At 41.0% G+C, this 16718-nt stretch overlaps 1 protein-coding gene across 7 annotated transcripts in view; it reads right to left on the bottom strand.

Annotated features, from left to right (window-relative positions):
• Positions 1-16718, bottom strand: part of kirrel3b (kirre like nephrin family adhesion molecule 3b) — a 136268-nt gene that overhangs the window by 39990 nt on the left and 79560 nt on the right. For all 7 annotated transcript variants that reach the window (XM_086125802.1, XM_086125803.1, XM_086125805.1 and 4 more), the window contains exons 3-4: positions 12680-12829; positions 4919-5068 (exon numbers count right to left, since the gene is read on the bottom strand). In XM_086125802.1, coding sequence (XP_085981928.1) covers positions 4919-5068; positions 12680-12829 — 300 coding nt within the window. The remainder of the gene's footprint in view (positions 1-4918; positions 5069-12679; positions 12830-16718) is intronic.

The raw sequence follows: 16718 nt of genomic DNA, 5'->3' as shown, positions 1-16718 counted from the left end.
TGTGGGACTCATTAATGAACCTGTCAGTGTGATCAATAATTTCAGCCCGTTAAGCAGTGCAACGGAAACAGTGAGAATCTGAGTTTCAAAATATGTGTGCCGACTGGAAGTGCAGTGCTCTCTACGCAAATGTTGGCTTGTCTTAAAAGCGTCTGATTTCAAAAGTCCACCTTTTTATCCTGTTTTGGGCACTTTCCTATTGGTCCTCTTTGGGAATGTCATGTTTCGGTTTGTTTTGATTTCAGTTTGCGGCGGGAGTGCTGGGCGTTCCCTCCAGCACCGCCCCTGTCACCTTATAATAGGCTATTTAACCATGGATAAGATCTAATGTCTAATGCCTTTTAAAAATAAAAAGTATATGTATATGACGGTAGGCTAATTTGACCTAATCTAGGACAGGGATTGACTCCAACCTTCAGCCAGGTAGCAATTGCTTTGCCGATGTTGGACCTGCTGGGCTATACTCAATTTGGGAGAGACCTCTGCAAAGAAGTATGGAGGCCATTTAGGGGATTCACCCCTCGGCATTCCCAGGGTGTGAGCGATTGAGTAAGAAACTATTTGGAGTTGGAAATGAACAAGGAGGGCAGAGAGAAGATATGTAATGTGTAGCTGCTGTGCTTTAGCTGACGTGTCCTGAACAACAATGAGCCGCATGTGTTGTCTGGCTTGTGCAGAAGAAAGTAGGCATGGGGCCGTCTGTCACCGACTGCGACAGCTTGCTGAGTTTGGGATAGATCAGGAAAGAAAGCAGTCAAAACGATGAGGAGAAGAGGGAATACCAATAGTGCAGGTTGTTGCAGGAACATGCATAACTCGCTGGGCCAAATCACCCAAACTCTTCTGTCAGTGCTGTCACTCGACATCTGTTTGGGAGCCAGCAGTTTCTCAGGTATGCACACAGATACACAAATGCACATTTTACGAGGATTCATTTGTTGGGAAAGAAAAGGGGCCATATTGTGTGGGCCATATAATGTTTTGAACCTGAACCGGTTGCCAGCCAATCGCAGGGCACACAGAGACGAACAACCATCCACGCTCACACTCACACCTAGAGACAATATAGGGTGTTAAATCAGCCTTTCATGCATGTTTGTGGAATGTGCAAGGAAACCGGAGTACTCGGAGAAAACCCACGCAGGTCTGGGGAGAACATGCAAACTCCACGCAGGGAGGCCGGAGCTGGAATTGAACACAGGTACCTCTGCACTGTGAGGTCAATGCGCTAACCACTGGACCACAGGGCCACCACTTTGTACACTCCATTTACCATGAAATTATTATTATTATTATTTTTTTTTTTATCAAGTTTCGCGATGTGGAGCATGTATAGCGTTTTTCAGGAAAAGTACAAAAAGTCACCAACTAGAGTTCATTGTAACTCGTTCGTTCAGCCAAACACAAATAGGGAGCGCACAAAAATGGTAGATCATTTGTATTAGTATTTTCCCCCGTCAATTGCCGCAGAATGGAAATCTGAAACGAGAGCAATAGTGTTTTCAGGTTTGTATGCTAAAATTAATGATTCAATATAAACCAACAACAACAAAAGATACCCTTGGGCATTTGTTGACATGAATATTTAGTACTACACAAGTCCAACATATTAACAATGCCGCTGGAGGAAAACAAATACAAAGCACACAATCACTCTTGCAATGACAAGCTATCAATTCAATGTTTTGTCACAAGGCCATGGTCACATTGTTGCTGACCTAGCTCTGTAGATTAAAAAAAAAAAAAATCTAAAGGTATCCATAGTATATCAAGTCAGTGTCAAGTTGGAATACATCCGTTTTATGCAAATTCCTTCAATAACATAGCATCCCATGTACTGTATGTGACAAAAATCTATGGGCGTTCTCGCACAAGAGTAACTCAATGTTGCACATTGCTTTATTGTTGCCATCATAAATAGTAATGCTGTCCCAAACAAGTTGCTTTTGAGAAACATTTTGTGGAACTTAAAGCAGTCATGGCGACTGCATACATTTTACTTGAATGCTTTTGCAGCAAAGTAACAAAAGCCCTGCATTTTATTCCTGTATTTCATTTCCCCTTTTAGAAGGTAACGAATAACTCATCAATCGAAATGATGAGCTAATGCATGTTAGGGTGAGCAACATACTCTTCGATTGATTTTGTGCATCAGCCAAGACCAGCACTGCTGTGTGTTTGGAGGACGACCTCAATAAAACATGAAAACACAATATTTACGTCATTGTTTTGGATGGGGAAAAGTCCAACCCTGTGTTCATAAATATCAGTGTCCGAGATCATCACAGTCCAGAGTGGACTGGAGTCCACACAGTGGATTTTGGATGGATGTTGCGCTATGAAATACAGAATGAAGGTTAAAGGTCAATATTGATTCTGTTGTCACTGTTTCTATTGGTATTCACATGCACAGTGCATATGCACAGGTGTGTAAGGTTTCCCCCATGTCAATAAACATGCTCCATCTTTGTATTTGACAGCTTAGATTTTGTCTTGCGTGCTGTATATCTCCTCCCTGAGTTCTCATGCACAACAGCATGGAACTCACCCTGGCCCTGTATACTACACTGCACTTACTTTCTTGGCATGGGATTTACACCAACACCTTGCATTAGTGGTTATGGGGAAATAGGGAAGAATGATAAATTCTCTCACCCTCAATCATCGAAACAGGCAATAAAGGCTTTCTCAGTGTTATTCTGGATTAAATCCAGTGAACTCTACTGCTACACCTCCTGTTGTTTGCTCTATAAAGTCAAGCATTTGTAATAATTCTCTCAAGAATTAAGTTTTAGCATTTTTTGGCCTTAATTACAACTACGTTTTGACCACAGGATTTTCTAGTGAGCACAACATGGGAGCAAGGAGTCAAAATTCAGGTGCTCCCTAGCTTGTAAACTTGGGAACCTGAACAATAGTGTCTGACCTTAAAAGATGAATATGCCTCAAAGAAGGATGGTTGTAAAAAAAAAAAATAGAGGAATAAACACTGGTACAAGTTGTGGGAAGGAAGCAGACTCTCAAGTCCTATAAAGACAAGGTGAAGACCAGGAAATAAGGTTACCCGCTAATATTAGTCGCTACTAATAGCCACTAGCCCCCCAAGTACTTTTCACATCATCACATCACAACCTGTGACAAGTCAAGAATTTTAATATCCAGCCATAACAGTGATGTGTCTTTCATCAAAATATCTTCATTTCATTATAAAATGAAGATGTTTTGCAAAGATTGCTCGTTGTTGGTACACAACCTGAGAGTCAGGATGACTGCCAACATCACCTGTTGGGGTCAGTCCTTGACTGGCTAGTTGCCCGTTTCACGGTACCTTAACACTTTACACTGTTATCCATTCATGTTAGATGCTGATCTGCTCACAGTTTTTTGTTGTTGTTTTTTTTCACGGATTCATGGCTACTTAAATTTTCAGCCACTCTTCTTCCCACTTCACCGAATAAAAATCTATCCAAATTGCAAGAAAAAGAGGGTGAATCCTAAAACTTTAGACCTTTTCAGATCTGCATGGAAGTACCGGTACCAATGATTTTTCACTGATATCCATCTGCGGGTTGGCCAATCAGACACAATGCTTCAATTTGTCTTTCCCTCTATGTTTAATTTGCTTCAATTTTTCTTTACCTCCCTGTTTCCGCTGCAGTCCTTTTCCCTACAAATCGTTAGGTTCGCTTTTCATTAGGCCGGATCAATAAGGTGGATCAGTCGCCACGCTCCCAACTCTTTCCTTGTTTTCTTTAACTTTCTGCTTACTGACTCCAAAATAACTTCACAGCAAAGGCCCGCCCTCCGAGGTGGGGAGCAGTAAGATTCAGCAAAGGCCAGATAAAGCAACAACCGTTGAGCTGATTAGCAGCATAGAAAATCAGTTGAAGATTAATTTCCTCATCATTGAGCTGACCCAGAGTACCGCAGATCAAATCACTAAAAATTGGTTGGATTCTTGCTCTAAGAAATAACAATTCCCTAAGGATTTTACAGTACCAAATGCAACTAATGGCCAAGCAAAAGTGAAGATAAAACAGATGACATTATTCATTTTGCTGAAGATGCAAAACACCGAACTGTATTAATGCTGTAATGCTGGTGATTATATCCAAAGTTTATTGTTGTCCAGTGCGAGTTTTAACAGGATACAATTTGCAGTTCTAGGGATTTTTTTTTCCTCAGAATGATCAAAATGGAATTGTAGCATTTGGAAAGACAGCTCTTCTCTTATAATGTGCAATTTCACGTGGTGTCCAAGCTGAACCGAGCTCGGAGATCACCAATCGTACCTTGAATATCACTCAGTGGAGCACAGATCCCCATCAAGGCCCTGATGATTTTTTTTCTTCTTTCAACTCATTTGTTAGCAGACTACTTCTTTGTGCACGGAGGACGCAGGACAGCCGAGTGGTGCCGTGATGTTTCCGTCAGCCTGTGAATATTCTCGTTCATCCAGGTCATTTCATTCTCAGGGCACTGAAACAATTGTAATCGGACTGTTCTGGTTGCCTTTGAAGATGTTTTGCCTCAGACCAGCGGGCTTTATCAGTTCACGCATGTCGGCTAGATAGGCTATAGCTGTCCTATCCAGTCTACGTGCATAAACAGATGAAGCCTGCTTGGGTGACAGGTGAAACATCTTCGAAGACAACCAGAACAGTCACGCTGTGATCGATTCAATGCCCTGAGTATATTTCATGTGTCTCTCCCTTTGCATATATCCTCACCAAAATGTAAAGCTACTTCATTGGCCCATGTACAAAGTTGAGGGAATTCGGGAGCTATTTTTCCCCCGCACAGTCTTGCTAAACGAATTTCACTGAAACTGTAGGTTGTTATTCAACAACAAAGCTGTTGAAGGCTCAAGATCTTGGATGGGATCATACAGTACGTTGTGTGCTTAATTCAGACTCACCGAGCACAGTGAGGCGGGCAGGACGGGATCTCATGGCAGCTTGGACAGCCTGACACTCAAACACGGCATCATCCATCAGCTCCACACGCTGGATTCGCAAATGATGTTCCCCGGAGCCGTGGTCGCCAATCACTGTGTAACGGGGATAGCCTGCAGCACAAACATATTTGCTCACGTTTACCACACGTTAAATCAACTGAATGGTCAAAGATTTTATTCGTAACAGTAAATTTGTCTGCAAGCAAGTTTGGGAGTTTGAAAAGAAATTGTTACGGCAGCCACACAAATGGAGATGATAGAGTTTGTTCACTTCATACTTGAGTAAAAATGCCTCTGAGGGTTTTATAGCACTGCTGGTGAAGTTAACGAGTTTGGTTGGAGGTTATAAAAGAAAAATATACTTGACTTCAACCACAAAGACTTTGACTCTAGTCACTTGCTCAGTCCAATGATTTGCAGTTCAATAATGCAGGAAAGCATGGGAATATCCATGAGACATAGTGCCCATTCTACACAATTCAACACCGCCGGTTTCGGAGTTAGCCCCTGAACTAACATTGTGATGCGCATTCAAAGTGGATAGCAGAGTGGATCCCAGGATGTTTGACAAGGAAGCCGTCTCTTTTTAATGCATCTGGAATTGCTTGTCCCCTCAGACCGATCCACTGTTTGTTTTTATGATGATGCTAATTGCGGAAGAAGGAGAGTAGGGCTGTTCATAAAACAACTGCACTCCGCGCTATCATGAAAACTTGCAGAAAATTAGAGACAACTTATTCCTTGTGGTCTTAATGTCAGATCAATGATGAAAGCACGGCTGAATGACCCTATGATGGATCGATCAGATCAGATTATAGTCTGTATGAGTGCCACATTTGAATTGACTGAACAGGTGAAAACACTGGATGCCCACACAACTCAAAACATGCGGACAATATCAAGAGTGATAAAGAAATGATAAACGTTGAACTCCCACAGTGTTAAACGTCGACACTACGCCACCTGGCTCACACAGTCACAAACCACAAAATGTGTATCCGTGATTTGGCTTTTGCTCCAGTTTTGATTTACAGCAAGTGCTATTTTATTTGCCGTGAGTGTGTTGCTTGGTTAGACATGCAAAAATGGATGACGTCTAGCATAGGCAGGGAATATCTTTGCACAGAATCAGAAATGAGTACTGTATTGTCCGCATTATAAGGCGCATCTATAAGCATTCGATTTTCTCAAAAGCTGACAGTGCGCCTTATAATCCGATGTGACTTATGTATGGATCAATATTCTGATTTATTGGACGTAGCATTTTGAATGCCTGTAAAGCGCTTTGTTTCAACTGCAGTGGTTGTGAAAGCGCAATGTAAATAAAAGCTGTATTGTATTGTATTCCCTTAACATAGCTCCATCTTGTGGATGCATAATGCAACCTCAGCCACTATTGTAGCTTCTATTCTATACGCCTTATAATGTGATGCACCCTATATATGAACACAGTTTTAAAATATGCCATTCATTGAAGGTGCGCTTTATAATCCGAAGCGCCTTATAGTGCGGAAGATACGGTAGCTGAATTTTGTGCAATCTGAGGGAAACTTGAAAGTAAACTCACGTTTCTCATGTCCAAAAGGTGGACGTGTATGAATCTGACGGATGGTGTGATAAATGTTGACTTTTCAGTAACTGCTATCTGATGACTCAACAAAAATGCCAAAAGACCCCAGTTCTTCACTGTAATGTTTTAACAGTCTCGATTTTTTGTTGCAGTGCAAAAACCAGCTTAGGAATTCTTACACCTTGGCAGCAAGTCCTTGAATTTTTCTACTGTGAAAGACATCGTCTGTTCAAAGTCCAATTACTGATGGTTGGTTCAGTGAATCCAGTTGTCTTTAATAGAGCATGAAGTGGTTTCATTTTATGCTGGTGCAGTGAGTTATAGCCGATTAAGCCACTCTCTGCATTTCACCCTCCTACGTGTAGCTTTTAATCTTAAGCGTCCATACACTAGGAGTGCCAAGGACAAAGGAACACATCAGCATTAAAGCTACGGAAACTCATGCCATAGCAAGGCAATAAGCACAGCAAATTAAAAAAAAGTGCACCGACAATGTTGGGAATGTGAGACTGAAGGTGATAACGACTTCCATCTTTAAATGTAATAATTTGAGACAATGTGTCCTACATTGAGAAAGAAAGCCACGTCACATTAAAGCCAGTTGTAAACGTAGACGAGTTTAATTAAGAGCCATCACATTTAAAAGCTCCAATTAGTCATATGAATGATCGTTGACAGGGGAAAGACACATTCCTTTGGTGTGTGCAAAAAAGGGCCTGAAATAGCAGCCGCATCATTATGTGCGCAAGGTCATCCAGAAAATCATTGAGTTTCACTTTTACTGTATGTCCATTGATGAGATTCAAGGCTATGATGACATTGTGGATCACAAGGGTAATGATCATCATGACATAATCACAATGATATACCTTTAGTTGACTCCAGTTCACTTAGAGAGCATATACAAGTGGGTGCTCTGCATTCTAACATTTTGCACTCTCTCTCTCTCTCCAGACTGCATTCAAACCTAATGTCTCAAATACCTTAATGGACATAAAGTTTGGAAGTAAATATGATTCAAATTCCACAACTTTTTCGACTTAAAGGAGAAGTCAAGTGATAAAATGTCCTATGTGCCCCAAGTAGTCTAAACACAGTTTTCTGATTAATACCGTATTTGTGGAAAATTATTTAATGATCAAAATCCATACATTTCTAGCCATCTCAGGGGGGCGGCCATTTTGCCACATTCCTTTGACTGAGAATGCCATCACAAACGCCCAGTGGCTTAGCGCGATAACCGATCACATCTGAAACCAAGAAAACAGGTGAGTCGTGATCGGACTTTGAATATAAAGGAGCTAGTTAGCTAAAGGGTGCAGTTTGTCATTTGGAATAAGTTTGCGTTGGCAGTGTCAGACAATACACTTGAAACTGTTCATTACAAAGTATGTTCAAAGGCTGTTATAACCAAAGCATGTAGCACAACCGAATTATTTCAACATTTGAAACAGACACTTGAAACTGCTCAGTGCGTAACTTGGGAGAACACAGAAGGGAGCCCAAAAACTCCCGCTAAGAAACAGAAGTATTCCGTGCGACAAGAAAGGAGCCTTGTATCACACATTCTCAGAATCAAACTGCATCTTGTCAAAGACATTGTTCCCATTGATACGTTCCAAAAGCAGAGATTTAGGGACATGTTGATCTGCTTCAATGGTGTGCGCAACATAAAATGAACTTTTCGCGGCTCAACAATCTAAACGGGAAATAGCTTTCTATTCCTGATAGTTAAGTGCCACATCAGAGAGGGTTTTCATTGAAGTGTGGAACGTACAACGGGATGTACCATAAGCCTAATTTTAGATACATTTAATGGATAAAGTGAATGTTTTTTCCACCAAGAGAAAGCACTTATGTTGATTTTATCTGTAAAGAAAATAATTACATTTTATTCTAACTGTGGAAGTTGCGGGGGGGAAAAAAATGGTTTCAGGAGAAATAAAGCATATCGCTGAAAAACGGTGGACAGCAGCCGCCATATACCGATCATAATCGTCGACCTGGGAGAGGGTGTGAGGCTTTAAGATGATTAAACTTTTGCTGAAATCATTATTGTCTTGATGGTGAGACTAGTTCAAGGCTGGCACTTGTGTTGAAATGGTTTTGATTTAAACGGATTATAATAGTGCCATGTTTTGGAATGAAAGCAAGTTGGAAGTGGATCAGTTTCACAGGACGGATTGTGCGTGATTTTGAATGTTCCGCAGTCATTTTGCCAATCGGTTAATCTGTGCCTGTGGCAGTCAAGCATTTCTGCATTCTAGGTTAATCCCTTTAACTGTCCCCATAAGGGAGAGTCATTAGAATTTGAGGTGAAAACTATACAGTTGCCTTTTCCCCTTTTTTGTCTGTCCTAAATAGGCAACATGATCATAACTATTGTGAGTACGACTAGAATTGTCCCGCCGCACCAGATTAGGGATGATAATGCACATGTGATGTTTTTGCACGCGGGGACGTTGATCTTTGGAGTCAGCGAAATTCCGGAGTCATAATGCGGTACCCAAACCAAACAATGTAAAATACCCACATTAAGGAGTAATGAAACCATTACCAGGAATGGATTTGTCTTGAGGCTAGATCAATAACGCGTGTGTGTGTGTGTGAAAGCAAAAACACAGGCATTGACGAATGAGTTAAATCTTTCACCTAGAACGTGTTTCACCCAACGTAAACGCAAGGGGATAGGAACAGGTTTCGGGTGACTGGTGCATGCAGTGCTTGCATGAATGGAAACAAACAAAAAAAAAAACGTGAATGCGCGCGCACACACACACACACACACACACACACACACACACACACACGTGCACTTTCAATCACTGATGAATGTTTACCAACTGTCACATTCTCATCCCAAGAGCTTCTGTTTATGACTTGCATATACCCGATGCCACCGCCTTGCACATCAGTCATACAAACACTTAATTCTACTCCTTTTGCCATGTGTGCAACTAAGAATGAATTAGATGTTGCTTTTTTGAAGCCGCAATCATCATACAAAGGAGATGTGCGCGATGTCATGCATATTTATGACAATGATTGGCATTTTCTGAGGGCCCACTTCACTTCCTGCTTCAGCAGAATGACAACAAGGCTATAGGTAACTCTGAATTATGTTTTGCTTTTGTGTTGTTTATTTCGAGTGCTGCACCGTGACGGTTTGTCCCATTTTAATCACCCTAACCCATGAATGGCGGCTGGTCCCAGACGGCGCACGCCATTTCACAAGCAGCCTTTGTCGCTGGAAAGCCAAGCAGACGTATATCATTGAAATGCTGCTCGCAACATTTGATTTGGCACATTTTTTATGTATACAGCTGTCGCTTTATGTTCACTCTGTACATCCTGCATTGAATGTACCATCACTTTTTTTTTCTTTTTAACTACAGAATGCCTTGAATGTCTGGGTAGACAGGAATGATAAAAAGGGCAGCTGGGGTGCTCTTTATTTCGAGAAGTGTCATCCGCCTGATTACAAGGCACTCAGTTTGTATCATCGTGTATTTTGGGGGAGCTATCTTCACCAGGCAGGCAGCTATTTCACCCGATACAAGACCTTGTATATTTTATTGCGGCAATAAGAAAACGATCATGCTGCTTTTGGATACATGAAAAGAATGAGCCATGTTGAAATTACTATTCTTTTGCCCCAGGACCGTCAATCACGAGGTATATAGTTCAGGGCTGATGTAACTATTAACTCTCACCCTCAATCTGTCTCATTCCATAAACTAATTAAATATCTTGCTAAAAAGCTGGTCTCCACATCATCTAAGCAAGATAGAAGTGCACACTAAATCTCTGGCTTTGATAGTATTTTGTATCAAATTTTCTATTGCACACAATCAAAACATGTGCTCAGCGTGCCTCTGACTGGGGGACTGCAGCGCTGCTGTTTAGTTCCGTTTCGTCCGTTAAGGACAAGCATTGGGAATTGAATGGCTTACTGTAACTCAGATACAACTGTGTATTTAATTTGTTTCCATCCAAATTGCCATTTCACGAGTAAATAAGATTATCTATGGCTTGGTTGGATCCGCGTTTGTGAAGTTTCCAGAGCCATTGAGTCTTGGCATTACTTTTTACGATTTAACTCATTCACTCCCAAAGACGTTTTTAAACGTCTTTTCAGACTTGGTCCAGAATTGGCTGGTACTGAATGAGTTAATTGACCATTTGATAGAATTGATTGAGGAGGTTAAAATTAAGCATTTTGGTATCCTCACATTGACTCAACATTTAAATGTTATGTTTCAGTTAGGGTTATGATTTAAAAAAACATTGTGAATGTTGCGACCAGTTCAGGGTGTCCCTATACTGTCTGAAGACACCTGGAATAGGCTCCAGCACCCTCCGCCACCCTTGTGAGGATAAAGCCATTCGGAAAATGGATGGATGGCTTATTATTATAATAATAATTCTAATAATAATCACAATGCTTCAATTAATTGACTTCTAAAATTATTCAGCAGGTTTAATGCCCACTGTTCACAATTTTTACGACATATCTCACATCCACCACACACATCCGTGAAGCTTGCTATCTGTTTGCTTGGGCCCCGATCAAAGTCATCAAAATCATATTAGACCAGCTGTCTGCCCAGCAGCGGCACTCAGATTGTGGAGATTGGCAAATTGGCAAACGTATTCCCAGAAAGCCCTACACTCGAAGGAAAATCAGGACCGGCCAGCATTGACGTCCACCCACAAATGGCTGTGTAACAAACCCGTCATCTTGATGTATGCGATCTTGACTACATCTTAAGGAGACTGCTTCATTTTCTTCTTTTGGTGACTTTGCTGGTTTGTCTGGTCACCAGAACTACTTTGTAGTTGGAGGTTTAACTATAAGTTCTCGCTAAAGTGTGTTGGTTGATATGGTCGACAGGATGTTGGCAGAGTTTAATTTAGTCAAGGGTGATTCGGGGATCAGAGATTTAAGGTTGTAGAGCCAACATCCAGACAAGAGAAGTTCAACTCTCGTCGACATTTAAATGCATGTATTTGAAATCAAAATTGGGTTTTTTTGGAAAGTCTGTGACGAAACGATCAAATCCAATAAAGGTTTTTTAAACGTTGAGTCACAGCAAAAGAGATCATAATTGAATGTCCCTCTGTGTCAGCACATCGATCAGAGCCCAAGAGGGGAGAGGTTTGAGGGGTTGGATGGCATAAACCATTTTAGGGGCAAATGGGGTGCTGTTTTTGTGTTGTTGTTATTCTTTCAAACAAGAACTGCTTGATTATGCACTTTTCAAAAGTAAATACAGTAAAAATAAGTAAAACATTTCTTAAATTTTATGGGTGTTGGGATTCCACTTAGGGGTGCCAAAGCACCTTCTAAAATAGACCAGAATTGCCTATGCTTAGTCGACATAGCTGATGTGCGAGCCAAATTCGCTACCGTAACTTCCAACACAGACCATGGAGGAGCATACCATGAGGTGGTGAGAGTGCGAGCAAATTTAATTTGATCTCTGTTGAAATAAATTAATAAACACATTGTCAAATGATGTGGGTATTGAATGCTTTTTATAGATTTTCGCATGCATTATGTCACTGCGCGAATTGTTGGTGATGAGTGTTCTCAAGGCTGAATACGTATAAAGCCTTGATGAACAACTGTGAAGCAGTCACTATGTGTTGACTAAATTGGATGATAAACAGATTAATTTGGATTGGAAACATGATATTACGAGTCGGATTATGTTATGATTTTGAAGCTTCTCTGTCAAACATTAGACAGATTTTGGTCAATCATAATCAGGGAGGTGGTATTGAATAGTTGGTAATAAATGCCAATGTGGTGAAAAGTGGTTCGTGCTTGGTGCTCAAGTGCTTTGATATGACACAAGTAAACGGCATTCAACCATCTCTTGCGAACAAGGGGCTGTGTGAACTATCTTTATTTATTCAGAGCACACTGCAGTAAGGTTTGATTTTAATCTTATGTCATTTTAACTTGGTTTTGATCAAGTTCACTTTTAGAATATCATGTCCCTTTACTGGACCATACTTTCTGAGAACGAACCATCTAGCTAGCTGGCCAGAGAGCTAGCTAGCTAGCTAGCCTGGTTAGCTAGCTAGATCGATGATTAGATGGATAGAGTAAAGGGCTTCATGTGCTTCCAATATGTGTTCCTTACCTGAGAGGTCCCTCCCTACCCCGAGTGCCAGGCCATCTTTGATCCACAGGACAACGCCATGGTAACCAGGGATGGAACATGGTAATGTCACAGGTTGGCCAGCCACCACGACCAAGTCCTGTGGCTGCTGGGAAAACATGGACTTCCCACCTGAAGGCACAATCAGACACAAAAACCAGTCAGGCAAATTAATTTACTATATTGAAGGAGAATACTCAGATTGTTTTTTTCACTTGTCACTGGCTTAAATGCACCACGAAGCGAAACTGAATGGGAATTGCACCAGATGCCAATTTCTACCAAGTCGACACACATCCCTTGTCAAACACATGTTGAAAGAACACTGGAGGACGAGCCACAAATGTGTTCTGTTGCTATTCATGATGTAAAGATGAGATACAAGCATCCTAGGTGTCAGCGTGATGTCAGGACTGAAGTGCAGACTCAGAGACAGCTGTTCCACCTCAAATTGGTTCATTTATAAAGGATGTCCTCAGACAGCTGAGCTGGGCCTGTGCACAAGGCAGATAACACCATCTCATCTCCCAACAGTGCTCCAGCGGCATACATTAACTCAAGTTAGCACCCATGTATTCCAACTGTGCAGCTGCCATTAGCTGCACTCCTCTGCTGCGTTCATGCAGAAAGTGATGTGCAGTGAACTCCATTAGGGGAAGAGGGTTCGTTAATGGGGACCGGTACGATGAAGAAGGGTAGAGACAATGTAGGGATGTGGCATTATATAGGGGCCGCCTATCAAAACAAGGTCTTAACATTCTTACGCCACTTCACTTCCACGATTCTTGCCAAAATCTGTATTGGAAATGTCAAATTGTCATGTGTATTAAAGAACATTGAACAAGGTTCACTCTAACGAGGTTCACTCACAAACTTGTTTACAAAAATAAATTAGAATGGCACTCATCAAATAGTACAACTTCATTGACACGTGTATAGTCCTGCAGTTATGTTTATCTTTGACTATGAGCATCAGATCCAGACATCATTCTGTGAGAAATGTCATATCCTTAACCTTAAGCAGAACAAAATGCTGGAAATATCTTTCTAATCTACCAAAATGAAATGGTTGTCACTGGCCCATGTCACAAGTTTTCAGAAACTTTGAGGAAAATTTAGTTATAGAACAATTTAGGAGTTGGGAGAGCGACAGCCAGGTTAGCAATTGTGACACGTAACTCAGTAGACCTCTGTCAAGGCTGAACAGTTCCAATTGGAATCAGCACCATAATTTAATAGAGTAGATTCCCACCTCTGGCAATGGTATGCAAGTTAATTACCGTATTTTTCGCACCATAAGGCGCACCTAAAAGCATTATACATGGATCAATATTCTGATTTCTTCACCGTATGTTCTGCAAAGTGATTGTTAACAGCTACAGCGGTTGTGAAAGCTCTATATAAATAAAGCTGAATTGTATGTTGTTGTATTGTATTACCTTTAGCGTAGCTCCGTATAGTGGATGCATAACGCGGCCACTATTGTAGCTTCTATTCTATGCGCCTTATAATGTGATGTGCCCTATTGATGAAAACACTTTCAAAATAGGCCATTCATTGAAGGTGCACCTTGTACTGCGAAGCGCCTTATAGTGCGGAAAATACGGTAAATCTGTGCACAATGCACTTCAAGAAAAACATAAAGGGAAATCAATGCAATAAATAACCATCGCTGCGACTCGCTGGCGACCAGTTCAAGGTGTACCCAGCTGCGACAGGCTCCAGCATGCCGCCACCCGAATGAGAAATGTGCGGCCACGAGAAAGACAAAGGACCATCGAAAGGTGGTTAAAAGGGGACATGGTCAGACCTTCCAGTTTACGAATGGCTCTTGATTACGGGGGTTAAAGTCTGCAGAACAGAACAATTTTGTTAGTTTACATTTGCACAGCAGCACAAATAAGACTTTGTGCCCAGATACCACCCACGGGGAGGGGGGATTAGTGACAATATCAGATAAATGTTTTCCTCTGCAATTTGGATTTGCTAAATCATGCTTTTTCATACCTTTGATAAGAGCTTATCTGTCATCATCAGACAGCTACCTTTTTCTCCATAAGAAACCCGACAGATTTTGTCAGCGATCTGCTTGCCAACCCTATTTTGAGTAGTTCACAAAGACAGTCAAGGTCATCGGACTCAATTTGCTCTTTTTGTCATTCACGGGCCGACATAGGCAGAACATTTCAAAATGGATGTCGTGCAACTGCAGATTAAATCTTTACAGATTAGAAACGATTTAGCAAACAATCAGAGAGCCGGAGATCAGGGCAGCCATTATACGAACTGTTTAGTACCAATGTGTTGATGAAAATCACCAGCAAAGGTTAGTATTCGGAGAGAAAATAATTTTTGCTACGTTGGACTGTAAGCAACCCAAAGTGTTTACCAATGTCCCTATAGGTTTGAAGAACACACAGTGGGTCGTTTTCAATAGATTTTAGCAGTCTTAATAATTGAATTTGGTGTTATTTTTTGTTTGTTTGTTTGTTTCCTTTAACCCACCTTTAAAAGAGACAGCAAGTTACAACCTACTGCTGTGGTTGTAAGAAATGTCAAGTTGTTTGTTACATCAGTTAAATGCCAAATACATTTTTTTTAATCCAAGTGACCATCCGGAGGAAGGACCTGCCAACGTGCTTTGATTTATTCCAGGTTGTGAGTTTATCAAGACCAAAAATCCTTGATATAATGACCGCTCAATTCTTTCAAATGGGCTCCAGACTTTGCACAGAGCCGTATCTGTGACAGGCTGGTACTTTGCATCGCCTGTTGTTGTTGTTCCGCACACACCGGGACTATTTTCTCCTTTCGACTAACTGCCCCAAATTCATCACTCAGTCAATCAGTTGGGCTTGGAAACGATGTTTATAGTCAAACAGTCAGGCCACTTCAGAGGAAATCATCAGCATGTTGCCTGTGCGCCATGTGGCCACACAGCACTGAAGCGTAGGCCAAGATCATTATCACAAACTATTATCCTTCTGGTCACGCTATTTACAGCTATTTGGAGGTATGACTTTCAAATACATCCGAGGCGGTAACTTGGACGCTTGATGATGGCAGCGTTCGATGTTTTCAGCTTTGTACACTAAATAGAGGTACTGTTGGAATAAACAGCAGTGCAGGAGGATCAACACAAAAAAAAAATATACATACAAATAAACGTCATATTCTTTCACAGTGGATTTTGTTCAAATCACACTACACAGGGAAAAAGAAAGACATACTTAGAAATAGAGCTTATTATTTAATATGAATATATCTCTCCTCACTTAAACCCACCAATTGGGACCCTCCCAAACCTTCCTCCTCCACTGAGGCAGAAAAGCCTATTCTTGTCTTTCGTGACAGTCAATAGTCATCAATCCACCATGCATTAACGAACACATTTTCTTGTTTTCCTAATTTGAGTTGGAATGAAATCTGCCCTTAAAAAGAGATCAGAACATATTACGGTACTCCCTGACACTCGCTCCCAGTCAACTATAGAAAAGATTTTAAAATTCTGCGTCTGGTCTATAAATCACTGAATAGGTTGAGTCCTGAATACATTAAAGACATGCTAATTGAATATAAATCCAATTCAGCTCTGAGGTCTGCAGACGTGTTTCAATTTTTGGAGCCCAGCGGTCTCATTTATCAAAGAGCAGGTAGAACAGGTTCTCTTTATTCTCACGACTTAAATTTAGAGTATGCACAAATACAAAAAAAATAAAATCTGTTTTTATCAAATGTGTCCACCCGTCGTCATCACACAAGAAAGTAATATGTGTTGATATATCCCATCTGTTCTAAACTGCCACGCTGGCGCACGTCTTGCCCCATTTGGAATGAGAAATGCTTCGTATTAACGATGTATAGTATCAACAATCCCTTTACATGAGAGAATTATCTCCGATTAAATGGAGGAGGGCAAGCCGGTTATTTGAAATGTATGCAATGAGAAAATGTATGCACCTCCCACAGGCAAGTCCAAATTGTTAGTTAAATCTCATACTTGTCAGAGTGTAGTCCCGTT

Source organism: Hippocampus guttulatus, chromosome 12 (genome assembly GCF_054856545.1).
Source record: "Hippocampus guttulatus isolate MCC_2025c chromosome 12, RoL_Hgut_1.0, whole genome shotgun sequence".
Classification (NCBI taxonomy): Eukaryota; Metazoa; Chordata; class Actinopteri; order Syngnathiformes; family Syngnathidae; genus Hippocampus; species Hippocampus guttulatus.
This window is presented reverse-complemented; position numbering and strand designations above follow the sequence as displayed.